This window comes from Lactuca saligna, chromosome 3, assembly GCF_052625555.1.
Source record: "Lactuca saligna cultivar CGN05327 chromosome 3, ASM5262555v1, whole genome shotgun sequence".
NCBI classification, from domain to species: domain Eukaryota; kingdom Viridiplantae; phylum Streptophyta; class Magnoliopsida; order Asterales; family Asteraceae; genus Lactuca; species Lactuca saligna.
In genome coordinates, this window is record NC_136419.1 from 3,818,218 (window position 1) to 3,839,475 (window position 21,258).

The following is a 21,258-nucleotide window of genomic DNA, read 5'->3' on the forward strand; positions in this document are numbered from 1 at the left end:
ACTTCTACGCTCTCTTCATCCCGCCTCGATGACATTCTTCACCGATGATGATATTATCTTCGACGGAATCGGTGGAGTTTTCGATGATGCTCGTCTCCTATACAAAGCATCTGTCACAGCTCTCCAACTATGATCGAAAAATAAATATCGACTTTGGAGCTGTCAATTGATTATCCATGTTTAGTTTTTACAACATTTCTATAGATCCTCTGGTGATTGGTTCTCTAGAGCTTATCCAAATCGATCCAAACTTGGTATGACCTCATTTTAGCTGGTAACTACTCTTTAATTCTCGTTAGTTGTGGTCGGTTGGCTTTTGAGTTGAACTATCTATTTCTATTGTTCATTGAATTTGATGATTAAGTAAGGGAAAACCTAACTTGTTGAAGCAAAAAAGGGTGAAGAACGAGCCATGCACATAAGGTGCTCGACGAAATGCTTGTAAGAAGGACTGACTTGTTGTTGCTGTTTTTCACATCAGTCTCAACCTCTCGTTTTCTTTTCTTCCCGATTCTATCTAATCAGTAATCAATCATAGTTATTGTAACATTTTCAGTCCTTAATTCATCTCCTTGTTCTATCTAATCAATAATCCATGACTGGATGTTTGAGTATCATCTGCTAATTACTAGTTTCATGATTATAAACAAATTAGTTCATATTGTTATGATTTATGATATTCCCATCTTCAGGACTTGAACTCTCTGCTACATAAGGTATGTATTGTTGCATTGATTCTTCCTTTTTTACCTTTATACTTATGCATCAAGCTGATTACTTATGTGTTCTCTACTTAATTATGGCAACTATCTTGTATGTTTTAGGTTTCTCAATATCTCCGTAACAAAAACTAGGAAACAAGAGTTGCAACTGCTCATGCCATTGGAGCAATTGCAGGATGTTTTAAACATTCATCTATGACAGAATTGTATAATCTTGTTGAGGCAAAGATGAAGGAAGGTAGCATAAGTTGTGCCACTGAGGATGAGGTTTTGTGGCCAAAGTCTAATCCCAAAATAAGTGCAAGCACTTCATTTCAGAGGTTGTTATTTCTCACCCACCTACTTCTTTCTTACACTCATTGATATTTACTTGGATGCCTTTTACTTTTGTCAATCAAACAACTTCGAACTCACTAAAGTGTTGGAATTTGGGGCTCTTTTGGCATCTGGGGGACAACTACTACCTTTTCCTTTTTCAAGAATCATTAGCTTAAACTTTCTTGTATCCAATCTTGATGTAGATCTCTTTTAGGAGTTTGAAGTTTCTAATGATTTCACCAATAACCCAAAAGAAAGATTGGCCAAACAAAAGCAAAATCTAAAAAGGTGGTTGGGTATGTCATGAATTTGTTATTATCTTTAGTTGTATTTGCATCTGTACTTACAACTATTTGTTTAAAGGAATGGATATATGTGAGCAGTTCATGGATGTAAATGATGTGATAAGAGATGAAGATTTTGTAATGCACAAACCGGATTCCATTGGAAGTGGCACGAATCCTCAATTTTACCTACAAAGACCTAATCGTAATGTGCAACAGTTTGTTGTAGATATGGTACCTGGTTATAGACCAAGGAGGCCAAGTGCGCGTGAAAGAAACCTCTTAAAATGCAAAGCCAAAATAAGTTCAAAAGATCAAATAAAGGATGTGTCAGGCGCTCAAGAGCTCATTTCACCCAAATCCATTTCTCAAGATTCACCCTCTACCAATTCGGTAATGATTGTCAATCATTTTTTATTAGGGTAAATGTAAAAATCAAATATTTTTTTTATCAATATTGAATTATGGATGCAAATGTTTTCGAATTTTATTCCTGATGAAGAGAGCTCTGAGCATGAAAAAGATGGTACATGAGATTTAATTCACAATATTGAATTGTGAATCTCATGTGATTCACATATGAATCACATATGATTCATATATTAATCATATTTGATTCACATGTAAATCACATGTGATTCACACGTGATTCATATGAAAATCAAATGTAATTCACATATGATGTCATATGTAAATGTTATTCATATGTGAATCGCATGTGATTCATATGTGAATTGCATGTGATTCATATGTTAATCACATATGTATTTTTGTGAGTATTTTTGCATCAATCTATTTTTTTAATTTTCTTGTAGATTTGGAAGAAATTGTGATGAATATTGAAGAGATGAAAAATGATAAATTGAAAAAAATATGGAAATATTGATACGAAAACATGAAACGCTTTGAAATTTGTAGCATTTTTTGTTTTTTATATTTTATTTTGTATCAAATAAAATATTTATTCTATTGTGTTTATAGATTAGTTAATAAAAATGTGTCTTTTGTATGATATACTTACGAATATTATAGTGTAAGAAATATGTATACATTCACTTGAAAAAAATATGCTTATATGCTTCTAAAATGTTGATTTTTTTTTTTTTTGGTTAAAAAAGTTATAGTTATTTTTAATCATTCAAGTTATTTATTTACGAAGTTTATAAAATTTACTGTTTTTTTTAAGTGCAGTTTTTGAAAAAAAAAATGTTTTTTTTCAAAAATTTTAAAAGTTTGATGTTTTCCGCAATTAAAAAAAACAAAAATTGTTATTTTTATAAAAAAAAAATCCAAAATTTTGATTTATAATATTAGTTTGAGAGTTTTTTTTATTAATACTTCTAATTGACAAAACTGCACAAATAATCCCTGTGGTTTACACAAAATTGCCACTTTGGTCCAAAAAAGTTTTGGCTAGCACCACAAGTCCAAAGTTTCCATTTTCTTGCATATTTGGTCCAATGGGTTAACTTCCGTCTATTTCCCTCTGTTAAGTTATGCTTGACTAGTCAAATCAGGGGTATTTTGGTAATTCTCTATTTATGCCCCTTATTTTATATTAATAAAGGAGAGCTATAAGAACGAATCTCAATCCCTCTTCTTTGTCGTCGTTCTCATTTTAGTCTTCTTCAACTTTGCGATCGATTTCTTCAAGAAATCAAAATAAAAAATGGTGCTTTGTTTTTGTGGTAAAATGGCCATAGTTCTCACAGCATGGACTGATAAAAATCCAGGTAGATGCTTTTGAGGATGCCCTACTGAGGTACGCAATTTCTTTTTTTTTTTGGATTTCAGCATAAATCTCCCATTACATGTTACGATCTTCTTTTGTTTCTTAAATTTTGAAGGGATCCAAATGTCGATTTATTGGGTGGTTTGATGGTTCAATTTGTGAACGTTCAAAAGCTATTATACCTGGGCTGCTGAGGTCAATCAACAAATTGAAGTCACAAAACACAAGACTCAAGTGTTACCTGTTATGCAGTTGGGTGTTATTCGTGTTTGTTCTGGTTTATAAGAAGTAGATTGAAGTGTAATGGTTTGGGTGGTTTGTAAGTGTAATGGTTTGGGTCGTTTCTAAACAGTATATTGAAATGTAATGGTTTGGGTAGTGTTTTAATGTTTTTGGTAGTATCTTGTTTAAGCAATGTAATCTTTTGGGCAATACTTTGTGGTAGTCTTTTGTGGTTATAATGTAAGCAATGTAAGACATGTTTTGCAGAAATTTGTCAATGGTGATTATATTTGGTATATACATTTTGACCAATTTATTTTGTTTGTGGTTTTGTTTAAAAGGGCATATTGATTAATTTATATTGGGCAATTTTGTGTAAACCATAGGACCATGTGTGCAGTTTTGTCTTGTGGTTTTGTTTAAAAGGGCATATTGGTCTATTTATTTTGTATATGGTTTACACATTATCAATGACAAATGTATGTTTTGATTAAAAGGGCATATTGGTCTATTTATTTTGTATGTGGTTTACACATTATCAATGACAAATGTATGTTTTGTTTAAAAGGGCATACTGGTCAATTTATTTTGTATGTGGTTTACACATTATCAATGACAAATGTATGTTTTGTTTAAAAGGGCATATTGGTCAACTTCTACAACAAAAAATTATACATGACAATAACATCAAGACATTAAACATAACATAATCCATTACATCAAATCCAGTGTAAATTGTTCCCATACATCATAGGGGTACACTAGCAAGTACCAAAAATAACATCCAAAATGGTTAAACCCCAAAACACAGAAAGTACTAAACATACAATACACATAAACATAACATTATCCCAAAAAGACACTTATACCCCTACAAACATCAAAATCCCTTGAAATCCAATCACTTACCCCCTTGGCCTTTGCAAGTTCTAGCATTGTGCCCTTTAATTTTACACTTGCTACAAGTTACTTGGATAAACTTTCTTGTAAGCTTTCCACTCCCACTAGCAATATTGCTTTGACTCCCACTACCACTAGCATCATTGTCTCCCTTCTTCTGGCTTTTCTCCTTCGCCAATTGCCTCATCTTTTTCTTTGGCCTTCCAGACTGATTTTTATGTAGAGGAGGGGTGATTTTAATTGGGCATTCACTTATAGGCCACATTGCTCGACCTTTAATAGGCTCTACCTTGTACACATAAGCTGTTTTCCATGTTTCTAGCTAGTGCACCCTGTGGGCATAAGTGTGCAGTTCTCCAACTTCCTCACCATTATCTGCTTTGTCATTTAGGACTGCAATGACATGCTTACAAGGGAGTCCTGTTAATTCCCACTTCCTACAACTGCATACTCTTTCAACCATGTCAACAACATGTTGATCCTGCCATGGCCCTTGCACTTGGTATTTATCTGACCCATTCCACCTAACTGTGTACTGAGATGCCCAATTCACATTCTTCTCCATGATCTTTGTTGTAGATGGGGTTAGTGGACCAACACACTTCTTTTGCACCTTTATGGCATTGCATATTCTTTTCATCATATACTCCCTAATGTACTCCAAGCAGGTTATCAGTGGCTTGTCCCTTCCCTCAATCAATTTGCTATTAAAAACTTCACAAAGATTATTCACAAGCATATCTGAAACTGCTCTGCCTGAAAACACCATAATATTGTCAGGACCAAACATATACTAATACAAAAGGATCAAACATATACCAACACAAAAGGGTAAATTTGGAAGCTGAAGTATATACCTGTGAAGTGGCTTCTTGCCCAATGTTGTGGGGGAATCTGCTTCAACCAATTATAAGCTTCTACATCATATGAGCTGAATTGTTGCATCCTATGATTGAACTCTGGTACTGTTGTTGTAGCACAATTCCACAAGTGTTCTTTGTACTCATTAGTTCTCCATGTTTTTCTCATATTGTCATGTATATGCCTGAGACAAAACATGTGCTCAGCACATGGGAACAACTGAGAAATGGCAGTCTGCAATCCCTGTAATGGAATTAAAACATAGTTAATATAGCACATCCAAATATGTCAAATATAAACAACAAATTACAAACCTTTTGTCTGTCACTTATAAATGTGAAGTTTGAGTTTGCATATAGGTCCAGATCATCTGCAATACACTCTAGAAACCACTTCCAACTGTCAGTGTTCTCAGTCTCAACAATGGCATAAGCTAGGGGGTATATTCCATTATTGGAGTCTACCCCAACTGCAGTTAAAATTTGTCCTGGGAAAGGGCCCTTCATAAATGCCCCATCAAAACCTAGAAAATCCCTCAGGCAAGCTCTAAAGCCCTTCTTCATTCCACCGAAACACACGTACATCCTTTTAAACCTTCTTAAGGTAGCACTTAGGTTGGGTTCTGAATCAAACTCTAACTTCACAGTGGTTTCTGGATTAGTAGACTGCAACTCCAGGATGTAATCTCTAAGAACATCATATTGCTTTTTGTAATCACCCTGGACAAGTTTTTTTGCAGTAGATTTGGTCCTGAATACCTTGTAAATAGAGAATCCAACTTGATAATCCTTTTAAAGTTGTTCTTGAAGAGCTCTGACTGGGATTGTTGGGTTGGATTCAATCTGGTCCATTATCTGCTTAAAGATAAACTTTGTTGTTGCAGATCTAACTTTTCTTGTCTGGAGGCATTTATGTTCGTGGTTGTAAGGTTTTATGAACCAATTACTATTTACATCTGGCCTAGAACCTTGTATCACCCAAGGACAAGGGGCAGGTTCACCCACATGACCATCATTAAAGGCTACAGTTCCTTTACAGATTTCCCTTAACCTTATTTTTTCGTTTTTCACAAAGAATATATTCCTTCTTGTTTCCAGTGCATGCAATTGTATCTTTTACTTTACATCCTTCTTATTTTTATATTTTTGTCCTATCCTAAAAGTTACCTTGTGTATCTCACCTTGAGAGCACCTAGTCTCCTTCCCCAATTCCTTTTTTACAACTCTTCTTTTCTTATCTATATCAGAACCCTCATCCAATGAATCCCATTGATCATTATCTATAACATCCAACTCTTCATTGACCTCATCACTGTCATTCTCTCTATGCTTTGATAATCTTTTTTCAAGAAATTCTGCTTCAAGATCTATATTCATGTAAAAATCCCTCATATCTACTTCTACATCAGGGATTATGTTGTCTTCATCCACCCAGAAATCACTATCATCACTGTCCTCACTCTCATCACTTCTTTCAGTATTGTCTTCATCAGTCTCTATGTTATCTTCACTTCCATCATCAACTGCAAAATTTCTCATCTCTACATTCTCATCATTCATTTCATTTCTGTCATGATTCTCTTCTTCAGTGACTTCCTTATTAACTGCATTTTCCTCACCTTCATGAACCTCATCATCTACATTTTGTTCATTAGACTGTAAAATCTGTTGGTACAACCCAATATCAAAGTCATTAGCTGCCTCATGAAATTCATTAAATCCCTGGTTAATATCATTACATGCCTCATGAAATTCATTAAAATCCTAGTTAATATCATTACATTCCTTATCAAATTCATTAAATCCGTGTTCAAGTTCATTATCTGCATCATCCTTATTCCCACCAATCCTATCAACACTAACATCATCCATCACCAATTTCTTAATACATGATGACAATGGTTTGTCCTTGATAAATTCCCTTTTCTTATTATATTCAGGGGATATCAACAAGGCTAAAGCAACTTCATTTGCTATCACAGGTGGTATGCATGTTTGTGGCATGCCACTAGGTTGGTTATAAGTTGGGGGGTTTGATGTTCATCGGTCTCCTCTAATTGCTCAATAATAACTTTTCTTACAGGTTTAGGAGCCATAAAGTAAGTAAGCAAGTTAGTAATACCATGCTCGGTGTAAACCCTTATCAGTTTATGCTCCTTCACATACTGGGAAAGATTGAGGACATCATCATCATTTCCTAGGGCCCGTAGCCCAAAATGCATGTCTCCCTTTGGCACTCGAAAATGATAGTAGATAATTGGAGGAATTGAGTATCCTAACCCTTTCATAATTGCATCCATCTCGTGAATAGAAAACTCTTCTATATCCACCATATCTACGTATGTCACAGTACCCTCAATGTAGTTGACATTTGGAAACTTTGTGAACTCACCTCCATGATGTAGCTTGATGGTAAACAATGTAGGGTGTCCATCTTCAACATAAGAGCAAAAAAAAAAAAAAAAACTTCAGAATGTATGATTTCTTGTAAGAAAATCAACAAAATGATCAAAAAAAAAATTACGTACCATAAACCACCCTTGGGTCGAATGACGTGCTTGACAACCTTAAGTGCCACATTGGTATATGTATTCACTACGAAACTCGCCTGATTGAAGCTATCAACCTTGGTAATCAGTTTAGGGTTCTTGATCCTCAATCAATGAGGAGGGAAATTGTATCGACTCACGATTTTTAAGGACTATAAATGTGAATTAGGCTCGATATTATCCGTATGGCAATGCATACATACGAACTCTCCTTTATTAATATAAAATAAGGGGCATAAATAGGGAATGACCAAAATACCCCTGATTTGACTAGTCAAACATAACTTAACAGAGGGAAATAGACGGAAGTTAACCCACTGGACCAAATATGCAAGAAAATGGAAACTTTGGACTTGTGGTGCTAGCCAAAACTTTTTTGGACCAAAGTGGCAATTTTGTGTAAACCACAGGGACCATTTGTGCAGTTTTGTCCTTCTAATTATACAAAAAGTTACATGAGATTGGTAAGAAGAAGATTATGTCCTTAAGGAGTTAATTTTGATCCGGCGTTCCACCTTTAGTTCTCGGGTTCTCGGAATATATATATATATATATATATATATATATATATATATATATATATATATAGAGAGAGAGAGAGAGAGAGAGAGAGAGAGAGAGATGTAAATGAAGAAAAAGGGGAAATGAATAATTTAAATTTAAATGCAGACATGCTTTACGGAGACCACCAAGGACCATTTACCTCTTCCTTAAGCAAACATATTCCTATCTCCCACTCTTAAAACTATACATTGATACATTCCACTCCACCACCCAATTTACACATCTTTCCACACGCTCGCAACAGCGTTCATTGAATACATGTCACAGATGCCTCTCCGTCGAAGAATTCCGGTCAGCCGGAGAATCAGACCACCTCGTCCGTCACCTTCTACTCACCGGAAAGTAGCAATTCATCGATCGTCAAATTGGAAGAAGCAATATTCGAAATCAATCAACAGATGCAACTCCGAGCCTACTCTGTTGATCGCTGGTATCTCTCTCGCCGATGCTGGTGTTGATGTCGGAGATGATCATCGGTATATGACTCCGCCAGGTGACAGTTGCTCGATTTTTCGAACTCGGATCTCTACAGATGTATTCTCGTCGTCTCCTGAGTTATTACCTAATTCGCCTGAAAAAAGTAAGGTAAACCAAATCAATTTCTTACTTTCTAATTGTTAGATGTCATGCATGTTCGTTTAGATTTATACACGACGCTCGCAATGATTTAATTCAGTATAATTTGATCCGAATTTGTTCTAAGCCTTAGGCTGTTGAATTAGTCGCAGATACTAATTTAACATGATGATCAACAGCGACTACTGTTTTTTATCGAGAAATTTAGACTTGAAATCAGATACTGCCGATCATAATAATAATTATGTCGTTTGTCAAAATTGAAGAGAATTCAAAATATTAGTATATTAATTATCGAATATTTTCCTTAATTATATATCTAAACAAATATTGGACAATGTAACATCACAATAACAATCACTTATTATCTCAAACTACGTGTTTAAACGAATATATATATATATATATATATATATATATATATATATATATATATATATATATATATATATATATATATATATATATATATATATATATATATATATATATATATATATATATATACACTTTGTTAGACCGATTAATACGGGGACATGTTAAACTAGTTACCCTTTTCCATACAAGAAAACATTAAATTCTTATTTTTGGATTTACTTCTTGATCTTAACCTAAATATGATATCAACAAATTCATTAGATGTTTCTGATTCAGCCTTATATACAATAATTTTCCACTAGACTAGTTGTGCTGATGTCGAGTTTTATGGTTGTAATTCTTAATAATAAGAATTATAGTTAGAGGTCTGTTATGATCTTATATTCAGATTTATAAAAATAATTTGATTATTTCTTAAATATTTTGATATAGACATATGCATGATGCCAAGCATCATGATGATGAGCAGTTAATACAAAATTTGTCAATTTCTTTTTACCGTCCAAAAATGCGACTTCATATCAGTCGATTCGGACATTCATGGCCGATTAAATAAATGAGATTTCTAGTCAACGTCCATGAAAATGACATACCAAGAACCAATTAATACTTTATTAAACTTTCTGTTTCTAGCTTTAAATGTGCATTACATATCGCATATATATATATATATATATATATATATATATATATATATATATATATATATATATATATATATATATATATATATATATATATATATATATATATATATATATATATATATATATATATATATATATATATTTTTTTTTTTTTTCTTTTTAAATCAACACTTTTTATAATGTAATGTTGAAAACTAGGAAGACAAAATATTAAATTTAATACTTTTGAACGTTTTAAAATAGTTTCAATTTAGCTAAAAAAAATTCTTAGCGTAACGCAGAGTTACAACAAAGATGCAAAAGTTGTGGTTAAGGTAATGGTTGAGGGAAGCCCGGGACCCATTCGAGCTTTGGTTAAATTGGGTTCGAGTGTTGACGAGACAATAAGACTTGTTATGAACAAATATAATGCCGAAGGAAGGAGTCCTCAAATTCATCAAGATGTCACCTCTTCCTATGAGTTGCATCACTCGTATTTCAGTCTTAAACGTAAGTGTCTTTTTTTTATTTTTTATATATAATGGACTTGATAGGAAGATTACTCTTTTTAAATATAGTATAATAGTTATATTCTAATTGAAACGTATACTGTGAGCATAGGTTTGGATAAATCAAACGTGATAGGAGAAATTGGGAGCAGAAGTTTCTATATGCGTAAGAGTGTGAATGACAAGGAAGATATGTGTTCTAATGGCTCTGTTGATTCGATAATTGTTGAGTCTACTACAAACGATTCTCCAACTTCAAGATTGAATATTTTCTTGAGAGGACTTGTATATCAAGAATTAAAGAAAATAATAACAATGACGAATAAGATTTGGAGATTCTTTGGTTGTTTTGATGGATGATTTTTGATCAAATATATGTACATATTGTTACTAAAATCTTCTTCACTTCTTCTTAACCTTGGGTATGTCATAATCGGAAACTTTGGATTTGATATTACACCAAAAAAAGGTTAGTGTCAGACCTATTATTTTATATACAATACAACAACAATAATATGTATAATACATGGAGCTCCATAAATATAAGGTTATGAGGAGGTTAGATGTAGGAGCCTTGGGGTAAAGAGTTTACTTCCATAAAAGATCTAGAGGATAAAGTAACAAGCAGATTAAAAACTCATTTACACAAAATGGATCAATAGAGTATAAGGTAACAAGGAGGCATATATATATATATATATATATATATATATATATATATATATATATATATATATATATATATATATATATATATATATATATATATATATATATATATATATATATATAGTACTAAGAAGCTCACATAAAACAAAAGGAGTATGAGATTTATGTTACTCTATTAGCCTGATTCTAAACCACCATTCACCTATGTTACTTCACTACCCTAATTTTAACTCTTCAATCCCGCATGTTGATTAACGTTGATTTTAATGTTGATGAGTTATTATGAATGGGTAACAGTCGACAATTATCCATGATACTAGGGTGGTGGACCAATTTTTCAGCATTTTATTTACTCTATTGTAAGAATAAATAGGCCTGTTACATCAGCCTTTCAAGTAGCTCCATTTTAGTTTCTGTTCTGTTTTTTTGTTCAAGTGTTTTTCCCTGTCAAGAAGTATTCAATAAAGCTTTGGTTGTGAAGCATTACAATAGTGACTCATCCTCTTTGTTATCACCATTTTAGTTTTAAGGCTTTGAATCCATCACTTGGTATCAGAGCCCAAGCCTGGTGTTTAATTGTACATGCCAAAAATCATTCGATCCTCAGAAATGTCTCTCGTAACAAACACCTCAAACCTTCCCAAAGAAAACCCAGTTACATTTCAGTGCCCGGTTCTCACTTCTACGAATTATACGACATGGGCCATTAAGATGGAAGCCATAATGGATGCACAAGGGTTATGGGAATCCATCGAGTCGGCAACAAATGTGGTTGTAGATGAGAAGAAAAGCAAATTGGCTCGTGCGTTCATCTTCCAAGCAATACCAGAAGATATTTTGATGTAGGTGGCTAAAAAGAAAACAGCTCGTGAAGTGTGGGAGTCACTAAAAACTTGGTGCGTTGGAGCAGAACGAGTTCAAAAGACTAGGTTACACACGTTAAAGAGTGAGTTTGAGGCACTTCGGATGAAGGACGGTGAGTCTATTGACGAGTATGCGGGGAAGTCATTCGGGATGATCTCAAAGTATAATAGTGTCGTTTCAACACTGGATGATGAAGAATTGGTTCGAAAACTCTTTGATACAGTACCAGAGAAATACATTCATCTTATTGCTTCCATGGAGCAATATTCATATGTAGAAGAAATGCCTTTTGAGGAAGCAATAGGTCGATTGAATGCCTACGAAGACAGGTTGAAGCTTCGACAAGGAGGATCGACAAGTGAAAGTTCATTGTTGCTTACAAAGACAGAGGGTCAAACAGTGAGCAAACAGAAGAACAAGGCACCTAGTGGTCGGGGTAGAGGCTGGAACAATGATAGAGGCAGTAGAGGGAGCACACGAGGGGGTCGTGGGGCAGGTCGTGGTCGGGGTGATCAACATGACAGGAAATCGTCTCAAGAAGCTGGAAGATCTAATCAAAATCCACATGAAAAAAGTCGTATAAGGTATTTTGAGTGTCAACAATACGGACACTACGCATTGGAATGACCGAACAACAAGAAACAAGAATAAGAAGTGAATCTAACGAAGGGAATGGAGGATGAACCAACTCTCTTATTGTATGTTAAAGGGGAGGACATACCATCAATGGTAATGTTGAATGAAGAAAAAGTGTTCCCTAAACTGCATGAAAGTCGAAACGATAACAATCGTGACATGTGGTATTTCGACAACGGAGCAAGTAATCAAATGACTGGGGAAAGAAATTTCTTTGCAAAATTAAACGAAAGCGTCACGGGTTGGTTTCGGTTCGGTGATGGCTCTACGGTTGAAATTAAAGGAAAAGGTACACTATTGTTCCAATGTAAAAATGGTGACCAGTTAGTAATGTCGGATGTGTATTTTATCTCGGCTTTGACTAGCAACATCCTTAGTCTGGTTCAGTTAACTAAAATGGGTTATGATGCCTGGTTACATAATGAACACATGTGGGTCTATAATGAGCAAGGGAAGCTTGTGTTGAAGGTCCAAAGACCGGTGAATAGGTTGTATAAAATCGCACTACAGGTTGTAAAACCAACGTGCTTAGCAGCTTCTTTGGTTGATGATGCATGGATTTGGCATGCCTGCTTGGGACATGCTAACTTCCACACTTTAGAAATAATGGGAAAAAAAGGAATGGTGACTGGAATGCCTTATGTGTCACACCCCAAACAGCTGTGCAGTAGGTGTGTTGTGGCAAAACAAACAAGGCAAAGCTTCCCTAATGAAGCTGGGTGGAGAGCCTCCAAACCGTTGGAACTCGTGCATGCTGATCTCTGTGGGCCAATAACACCACAATTAATGGGAGGTAACAAATATTTTTTATTGATTGTTGATGATTGGTGTAGATATATGTGGGTTTATCTACTCAGATCAAAAGCAGAAGCGTTAGTTCATGATCTTCAAAGCTTAAGTTGAGATGGAAATCGGGCATAAGGTGAAGATACTAAGGACAGATCGGGGAGGCGAGTTCAACTCACAAGCCTTCATCAATTTCTGCCAGGAAGGAGGAATCCAAAGGCAAACCACAACACCGTATACCCCGCAACAGAACGGTGTTGTGTAGCGGAGAAACAGAACAGTAGTCGAGATGACACAGACGTTGTTGAAAAGCATGAACATACCAGATCCAATGTGGGGGGAGGCAGTATGCCATGCAGTTTACTTTCTTATTAGAATTCCCACTAAGGCCATGAGAGACTTTATTCCGTACGAAGGCTTGAAGAAAAGAAAACCAAATATGCAATATTTAAAAATATTTGGCTGTTTGGCTTTTGTAAAAAAGACGGGAGGTCATCTCACTAAACTCGAAGATAGAAGCATACCTATGGTTCATTTAGGTATAGAACCTGGGAGCAAGGCTTACAGACTACACAATCCTAAAGCTAAAAAGATTGTTGTGGTACGTGATGTCTTATTTGATGAAGCAAAATCAGACTACACATGAAAGGTTGTCAGGAAGCACATGCATGGTACAACCCATATTCATGGGTAACATGGAAAATTCAAGGCCCACCAACGAAAATCATGGGGATGGACCACATACCCCATTAACCCCAAATTATAATAATATTTTATCTTCTTTAAATTCACTAGGTAATGTAGATACAGAAGGCTCAAGTAGTGGCTTGATCAATCAAACTATACCATCTGATGCTTTCGATGACACCCCTGTACGGGGTACTCGCTCCATTCATGAAGTAAGCCAACGGGCCCCTGTATTGACAGAAGCAGAGATGCGAGATTTGTATGAACAAGCTGATTTGTTGTTGTTAAATGAAGAACCTGCTTCATTTCTTGAAGCAACAAAGGAGACCCATTGGATGAAAGCTATGCGTGCAGAGATAGATTCGATAGAGAAAAACCAGATGTGGACTTTAACCCGATTACCGCCCAATCGAAAGGTGATAGGGTTAAAGTGGGTGTTTAAGTTGAAGAGAGACGCATCGGGTACAATTACAAAACACAAGGAACGTCTTGTGGCCAAGGGTTATGTACAACAGAAGGGTGTAGACTTCAAAGATGCGTTTGCCCCGGTGGCTCGGTTGGAATCAATACGGTTGCTATTGGCTCTAGCAACAAAAGAAAACTGGCTTGTACATCACTTAGATGTCAAGTCAGCCTTCTTAAATGGGGAACTCAATGAGGAGGTTTATGTAACTCAACCCTTCGATTTCGAAGTGAAAGGAAAAGAGGAAATGGTCTATAGGTTGCACAAAGCTCTTTACGGGTTGCGACAAGCACCTCGGTTATGGAATGTGAAACTCGACAAGGAATTAAAAGAATTGGGGTTCAAGAAATGTGCACAAGAATAAGACGTGTACAAGTTTTAGTGTAAGAACTCAATCTTAATTATTGGTGTGTATGTTGATGATATGATTGTGACGGGGTCGAGTGAGAAACAAATTCAATAATTCAAGGTTAGAATGAACACAATATTTGACATAAGTGACCTGGAGAAGTTGAATTACTATCTAGGGATAGAGGTGAATCAAGAGCAAGATAGTATCTCAAGTAAGCAGGAAACTTATGCTGAAAAGATTTTGGAAGAAGCAGGAATGTCATAGTGCAACCCAGCAAAATGGCGAATGGATCCTAAATTGCAACTGACCAAGGATGAAGGTGGGAAGGCAGTCAACCCAACCAAGTACAAACGTATAATTGGAAGTCTCCGATATTTGATTAATACTCATCTCGATCTCAGTTACTCGGTTGGGGTAGTAAGTAAATTCATGCAGTCACCTAAAGAGAATCACTACGCAGCTGTAAAGCAGATTTTACGTTATCTCATGGGTACAACTAGTTATGGTTTAAAGTATCGAAAGGGTGGAAATGGGATGATTTGGGGATATAGTGACAGCAGCTACAGATTTGATATTGAGGACCGGAGAGGAACGACCGGCATGGTGTTCTACTATTCAGAAACTCCGGTCACATGGGCATCTCAAAAACAGCAAACGATTGCATTAAGCTCATGTAAGGCTGAGTTTATGGTTGCGACAGCGACAACATGTCAAGCGTTGTGGCTAAGAAACATGGTTAGTTTTTTAACAGGAAAATAGGCTCAAAGGGTGCAACTTCTAGTCGACAATCAATCAGCTATAGCATTGATGAAAAATCCTATGTTTCATGGGCGAAGCAAGCACATCGACACTATATTTCACTTCATACGGGAGTGTGTGGAGCGAGATCAAATTCATGTCGAACATGTTAATGGCCATTTGCAGAAGGCGGATATCTTAACCAAAGCTTTACCTCAGATTAAGTTCACTGAGATGAGAAGATTGATTGGGATTGAAGATGTCAACATTAAAGGGGAGAATGTTGATTAATGTTGATGAGTTATTATGAATGGGTAAGAGTGGACAGTTATCCATGATACTAGGGTGACCAATTTTTTCAACATTTTATTCAATAAAGGTTTGGTTGTGAAGCATTACTATAGTGACTCATCCTCTTTGTTATCACCATTTTAGTTTTAAGGCTTTGAATCCATCACCGCATATCTAAGGTTTTTCTGGGAATTGGATGAAACAGGTGTGGTGATGACAAAATGAACGGATTTGAGTGGCTAATTATCATATAGTGATGTCACTTTCCTTGAAGACTATTTGCACTCTACGTATGGGATACTCAAATATTTTTTTAGGATACTCATATAGCAATACGCTTAGTTTGTTAGACACAAGAAAGAAATCACTAACTAAAATAACATTTAAATTGTTATAAAATCTATAAGTGTCAAATCTAGAGTATGAGAAGTATATATATTCATGATCATGAAATCCATAAATTGGACAAGGATGAAGAAGATAAACATTTATAAATGTTTACGATTCACTTAACAAACAAGCATTGGGACTAGAAGTTAAGGACTAAAAACTGTCGATCAGATAGTCAGAAGTAAAAGCTATGAGCCAAACTAAAGCCCCCCTTATAGCACCTTGTAACCAACTTCTTATATAAACATAGACATATTTAAATTAAGTTAAAATGTTAGTTATATTATATAAGTCACATTTTAACTTAATCTAAGTATCTCTAAGTTTATATAAGTTGTTTACAAGGTGCTATAAGGGGCCTCTAGTTTGACCGGTAGCCTTAGTTTCTAATTTTCCATAAGTAACATAATAGTATATAACTTATATACTATTATGTTACTTATGAATGTGTTTTTCCAAACCAAAGGCCACTTTCAACAAGCACACCATAATCATTTTCTGCAATAGGTGCGACACAATTACCACCACCTTTTTCTCATATAAATAACAAAACGAAACCCACCTTATACAAGTGTACATTCTATGACATGATGCCATCGAATCACAAAAAAACATATCTCACATGGTAACCACCTTTCATCAAAATATCAGAATATGACCATGAAGTCGGAAATAAGAATTGTCAAAATAGTCTTAGTTTTTGAAATCTGATTCATGAGGTAAAGGCATTTCGGAAATAAGAATTGTCAAAATAGTCTTAGTTTTTGAATTGTCATTAATTATGCACGCATTTACATTGACATGTTTGCATAGAACTTGTGGTTGGTTTTGGTGTGTTTTTTAAGAGGTATTGAATATTATAATATATCTAAACTTTTCGAAGCAAATTTTGAGTCATCTCATTCGGGATTTTCATCATTTGACCATTAATATAAACATTTGGTATTATTTGTTTCTATATTTACTATGAGTAGATTTTACATTCCAATATTGAGTTGGGTTTTACGCTGAGGGGTGTTTGGTTCGTAATTTTTTTTGAAATGAGTGAAATTTGTCAAAAGAATCAAAATATGTTATCAATTTATCGGCCTTTTATAACTTATTATTATTTAATAAAAATGATAAAACTTTCATTACTTAAACTCTAATCCGCTCAAAGCTATATAGGCTTGTTGGTGTAGACATGGGCGAGTGGGGTGGGGTGGGGTGGGTATCGGCGTGGATGTGTGTATGTGGGTGTGGGTATTTGATTTGGGGGTGTGAATGTGAGTGTGGAGTAAGGTGTGTATGTGTGGATGTGATGTTAAGATGAAGTAAGAGTGGGTTGGGTGGATGTGATGTTAAGATGGAGTGGATCGTGTATTTTTGGATGTGATGTTAAGGTGGGTTGGGTGTTGATAAAGTATGGGGATGATGTGAGTATGATGATATGTGAAAGGGATATAGTGTGTGGGTAGGTGATTAGGTATGAGTAGAGGTGGGTATGGATAGGCTGGGTGAATGTAAGGTAGGAAGTGGAGTGTGTAAGAGATTATGATAATTTGATTTGATACGATTAATCATAACTAAAATAAAAAAGAATGTGTGGGCACTTTTATATTTAAAATAAAACATAATAAATAAAATTTAAAATCTTTGCCTTTACTCTTTAGCAAAACCAAACAATGACCAATTCCTTTAGACACAAATTTAATTGAATTTTAAGAATTTCAATTGCTTTGATTTTATCAATCAAACATAATTTGTACTAGATATTTACATTCCAATTCCTCCAAATTCCTTTGAAATCTATGACAAAACACGCTGAGGATTTGGTTTAGTTTAATATGAGACGTTTGATGAATGTTTTCTACGTATACAATTTGTATAGATGTTGTATTGATTTGTCATGTTTAGAAATATACCTAAATGAGATGAGATTTTATATTAGGGCATGACATGAGATGAGATTGCGTTCTGAGTTACACTAAGCTTTTAATCAAGATCTCAATTACATGATGATTAATAACAAGTTAATGACTGCAACTTTGTAAAACAATGTTTTGTAAACTTTTACACCACATACATGGATGGATGGATGATCATTAAATAATAATAATAATATCTAAATATTTACCAAAGAAACACTATTTTACATTACAGAGCTTAGTTCAGCATAAGCATAATACTAATGGGAAATGAGGTTTGTTTTATTAATCAGTCAAGATAAATTTTAACATCAATACCATTATCAATAAGGGATTGAACAACAGCTCTAATTTTACCTTCAAACTTATCCCTTTCTCTGGGTGTATAAGAAGCTGTGTACACATCAGCTTCTCTAGCCCTTTCAGACAAAATCCTCCCAATCGCCAAACAAGCAGGAATATCCGATCGAGATTGAAGTGCTGCTTTGATGTCCTTTGAGTTTGTCCCTGCAACTGCCACTTGTCTGCTTGTCACCCTGTGTGTCAACGAGGCTGAAACAAATCGCTTTGAGATGAACACATCTAGAGTGAAGGGCTCCATGTAAGCTATTGTACGCTGTTTGAATGATATGTGCTTGTTTGGATTCTTGGATTTCTTTTCCTTCTGGTATGTGTATGGACGACTGTTGTCATCGTCTACAAAGTCCTCTACTCCAAAAAAGCTTCTTGCTGAACAACGAGCCTGCAACATCAAAACCAAATGTTTCAAGATTTCGATAACAGTAACATTTTGATCTTGCAAATTCACCACGTACCTCACCACTGTGAATTTGCCTCGTAATAGCCTGCAACAAGAATTTCGACTTCTCACCTCCATGTGTATATGGCACACAAAATATCCTTTTCAACATGACTCGTAGACAAATATAAGACAATTGATCGAACACCTGGTGTGCAAGAAAACAATCCTCAATCCTTAACAAATTCCAAGCAATGTTACACCATTCACAGATATATGTTTACGATTGGTACTCTGTCAATTAATCATGTAATAAAATAAACTTCAAATCAAGAAATTTTTTTAGTGAAATTGAAATTTCTGAAAACAAATGAACTTACGAAGCGACAGCAATCCAAGAGCAAGCTAGGGTTTTGTTTTTTATGTCCGACAGATATAACGCTTTCGTTGATGAAAAAAAAAAAAATTTGTAACTGGGCCTACATTTTTGTTTTAATGGATTCGGGTACGGCTGTTTAGTTAGTGATCCATTCCTATTCAGTTATAACAAAAAGATCCGACCCGTATTTATCTTCCAAGTTCCTAGCACAAAATGCGCCCCTTTTACATAATCTGGTTGGTTTGCTGTGTGTAACTTGCAACAATGGCGGTCTCTCTCAATTCCATCACCTGTTCCTCGTATTTACACCCGCCTCAGCCTTCTCTCAGGTCAGTTCTCGCATGAACACTCGGTTTCCTTTCGCTAATCGAAACAAAGACTTTCCATTAACCATATCATGCTGTTTATTCGACAGCTTCGGAGACAAGGTTTTCGTGGGATTACGGCTTCAATCTCCTAGTAAGATTTTTTCGTCAATTACCTCCTCTTATCTTTAATTTTCTTATCGACTAATTCGCTAAATTTGTATTTTCCCTTTCTACGCCAAACAGATTCTTATGGAATTTCGAGACCTAATCTGAGTGCCGAATTACACAAGAAAATTCATAAAAGTATTGAACCCAGGTATATACCAAATTCTATACTCTATTTTAAGTTTGAATCAATGTTCTATCTTAATGTGTTCCGATTGAAAGCCACATTCCTAATGAAATTGGTCCCATAAGGTGCGCTTACACTTGGAATTTAACATCAAAATTTGTAGAAAACGGCTAGATCTGCTAACCCTAGTATCAGTATTATGTATGAACAATTTCAAGCAAGTCTTCAATTTCCATAACAGTTTACCTCCATTTTCAGGATTGGCATAAAGCCAGCAAGGGGACGCATCACCATGATGCCAATAGGGACTCCAAGAGTACCCTACAGGGTTCCTGGTGAAGGAACCTGGCAATGGGTTGACTTGTGGAATGCTCTTGTAACTCCTTTAACTTTTCTTTCAAAATTTTATTTTGTAAAAATCCCCAAAAACTTAGCTGATAGATATTTTAATTCAATTTCATTGCAGTATCGTGAACGTGTCATCTTTATAGGTCAAAACATAGATGAAGAATTCAGTAACCAAATTCTTGCAACAATGTTGTACCTTGACAGTGTTGACAATTCCAAAAGAATGTACATGTACATCAATGGCCCTGGTGGAGACGTCAGTTTTTTATTTTCTCATTATAATCGAGTTTCATAAAAAATGTATGCTGTCGATATGCTTTGACCTTGACTTTCCATGTTTTTTTACAGCTTACTCCAAGCATGGCCATTTATGACACAATGCAAAGCTTGCAAAGCCCAATTGGCACCCACTGTGTTGGATATGCTTATAATCTTGCTGGCTTTCTTCTCGCAGCTGGTGAAAAGGTGATTTTACATTTTTTATTTTATTTTTTTGGTAAACAAATGTAAAAATGCAATGAAGTAGTATTGATATTTATTGTGATAACTGTAAAGGGTCAACGGTTTGCAATGCCACTTTCGAGAATCGCTTTAGAGTCGCCAGCTGGCGCTGCTCGTGGTCAGGCTGATGATATTCAAAATGAGGCGAACGAGCTTCTAAGGATCAGAGATTATCTTTTCAAGGAGTTAGCTCAAAAGACAGGCCAACCTGTGGAACAGGTATAGTATTAGTATCACATTACTACAAGGGCAAAATGGTCATTTGACTGATAAACCATAATAATAAGTAATAACATGCACAGGTTCACAAGGACTTAAGTAGGATTAAGAGGTTCAATGCTCAAGAAGCTTTGGATTACGGGCTGATTGACCGAATCGTTAGGCCTCCACGTATAAAAGCAGATGCACCAAGGCAAGAAGCTGGTACAGGTCTCGGTTAATCTTAGTTAGTTGTCATTGAAATGAAAAACTCTATTATAGTCCTTTTTCCTTTTTCCTTTTCCTTTTCCTTGTATTTTATTTATGTTTTATAATTAGGAGTGGATATAAAAGCAAACTGATTGTTTCATACATCTTAGAATATGATGTGATGCGATACCATAAGGCCTGTTTTGTTACATATGATGACAAATGTGTTTGGTGTGGCATTATACTTCACATAACATATG

The 21,258-nt window shown here is 35.2% G+C and overlaps 4 protein-coding genes and 1 pseudogene across 5 annotated transcripts; 4 read left to right on the forward strand and 1 right to left on the reverse strand.

Annotated features, from left to right (window-relative positions):
- The first annotated feature begins 8,247 nt into the window (after positions 1–8,247).
- LOC145034270 (uncharacterized protein At4g22758-like) lies at positions 8,248–10,642 on the forward strand. The gene is made up of 3 exons (XM_078982644.1): positions 8,248–8,736; positions 10,034–10,241; positions 10,353–10,642. Exons 1-3 carry the CDS (start codon positions 8,410–8,412, stop codon positions 10,598–10,600), a joined length of 783 nt encoding a protein of 260 aa, XP_078838770.1. The 5' UTR covers positions 8,248–8,409; the 3' UTR covers positions 10,601–10,642.
- A 1,803-nt stretch (positions 10,643–12,445) lies between these two features.
- On the forward strand, positions 12,446–14,709 carry LOC145035129 (uncharacterized). The gene is made up of 2 exons (XM_078983721.1): positions 12,446–13,202; positions 13,991–14,709. Exons 1-2 carry the CDS (start codon positions 12,446–12,448, stop codon positions 14,707–14,709), a joined length of 1,476 nt encoding a protein of 491 aa, XP_078839847.1.
- Positions 14,710–14,982: 273 nt separating this feature from the next.
- LOC145035130 (secreted RxLR effector protein 161 pseudogene) lies at positions 14,983–15,726 on the forward strand (annotated as a pseudogene).
- A 2,456-nt stretch (positions 15,727–18,182) lies between these two features.
- LOC145034274 (Ribosomal L18p/L5e family protein) lies at positions 18,183–19,240 on the reverse strand. 2 transcript variants are annotated; one of them, XM_078982647.1, is made up of 3 exons: positions 19,143–19,240; positions 18,839–19,056; positions 18,183–18,765 (listed from the first exon to the last, which is right to left on the reverse strand). In XM_078982647.1, the coding sequence occupies exons 2-3, from the start codon at positions 18,932–18,934 to the stop codon at positions 18,313–18,315; spliced, it is 549 nt and encodes a 182-aa protein (XP_078838773.1). In that variant the 5' UTR covers positions 18,935–19,056; positions 19,143–19,240; the 3' UTR covers positions 18,183–18,312. The 2 variants fall into 2 exon arrangements, with proteins under 2 accessions (XP_078838773.1, XP_078838774.1); XM_078982648.1 differs by having other exon boundaries at positions 18,839–18,970; positions 19,143–19,222.
- A 98-nt stretch (positions 19,241–19,338) lies between these two features.
- On the forward strand, positions 19,339–21,209 carry CLP2 (CLP protease proteolytic subunit 2). Its single transcript, XM_078982645.1, has 8 exons — positions 19,339–19,470; positions 19,557–19,600; positions 19,693–19,765; positions 20,000–20,117; positions 20,208–20,345; positions 20,438–20,554; positions 20,645–20,809; positions 20,893–21,209. The coding sequence occupies exons 1-8, from the start codon at positions 19,406–19,408 to the stop codon at positions 21,028–21,030; spliced, it is 858 nt and encodes a 285-aa protein (XP_078838771.1). The 5' UTR covers positions 19,339–19,405; the 3' UTR covers positions 21,031–21,209.
- The last annotated feature ends 49 nt before the right edge of the window (positions 21,210–21,258 follow it).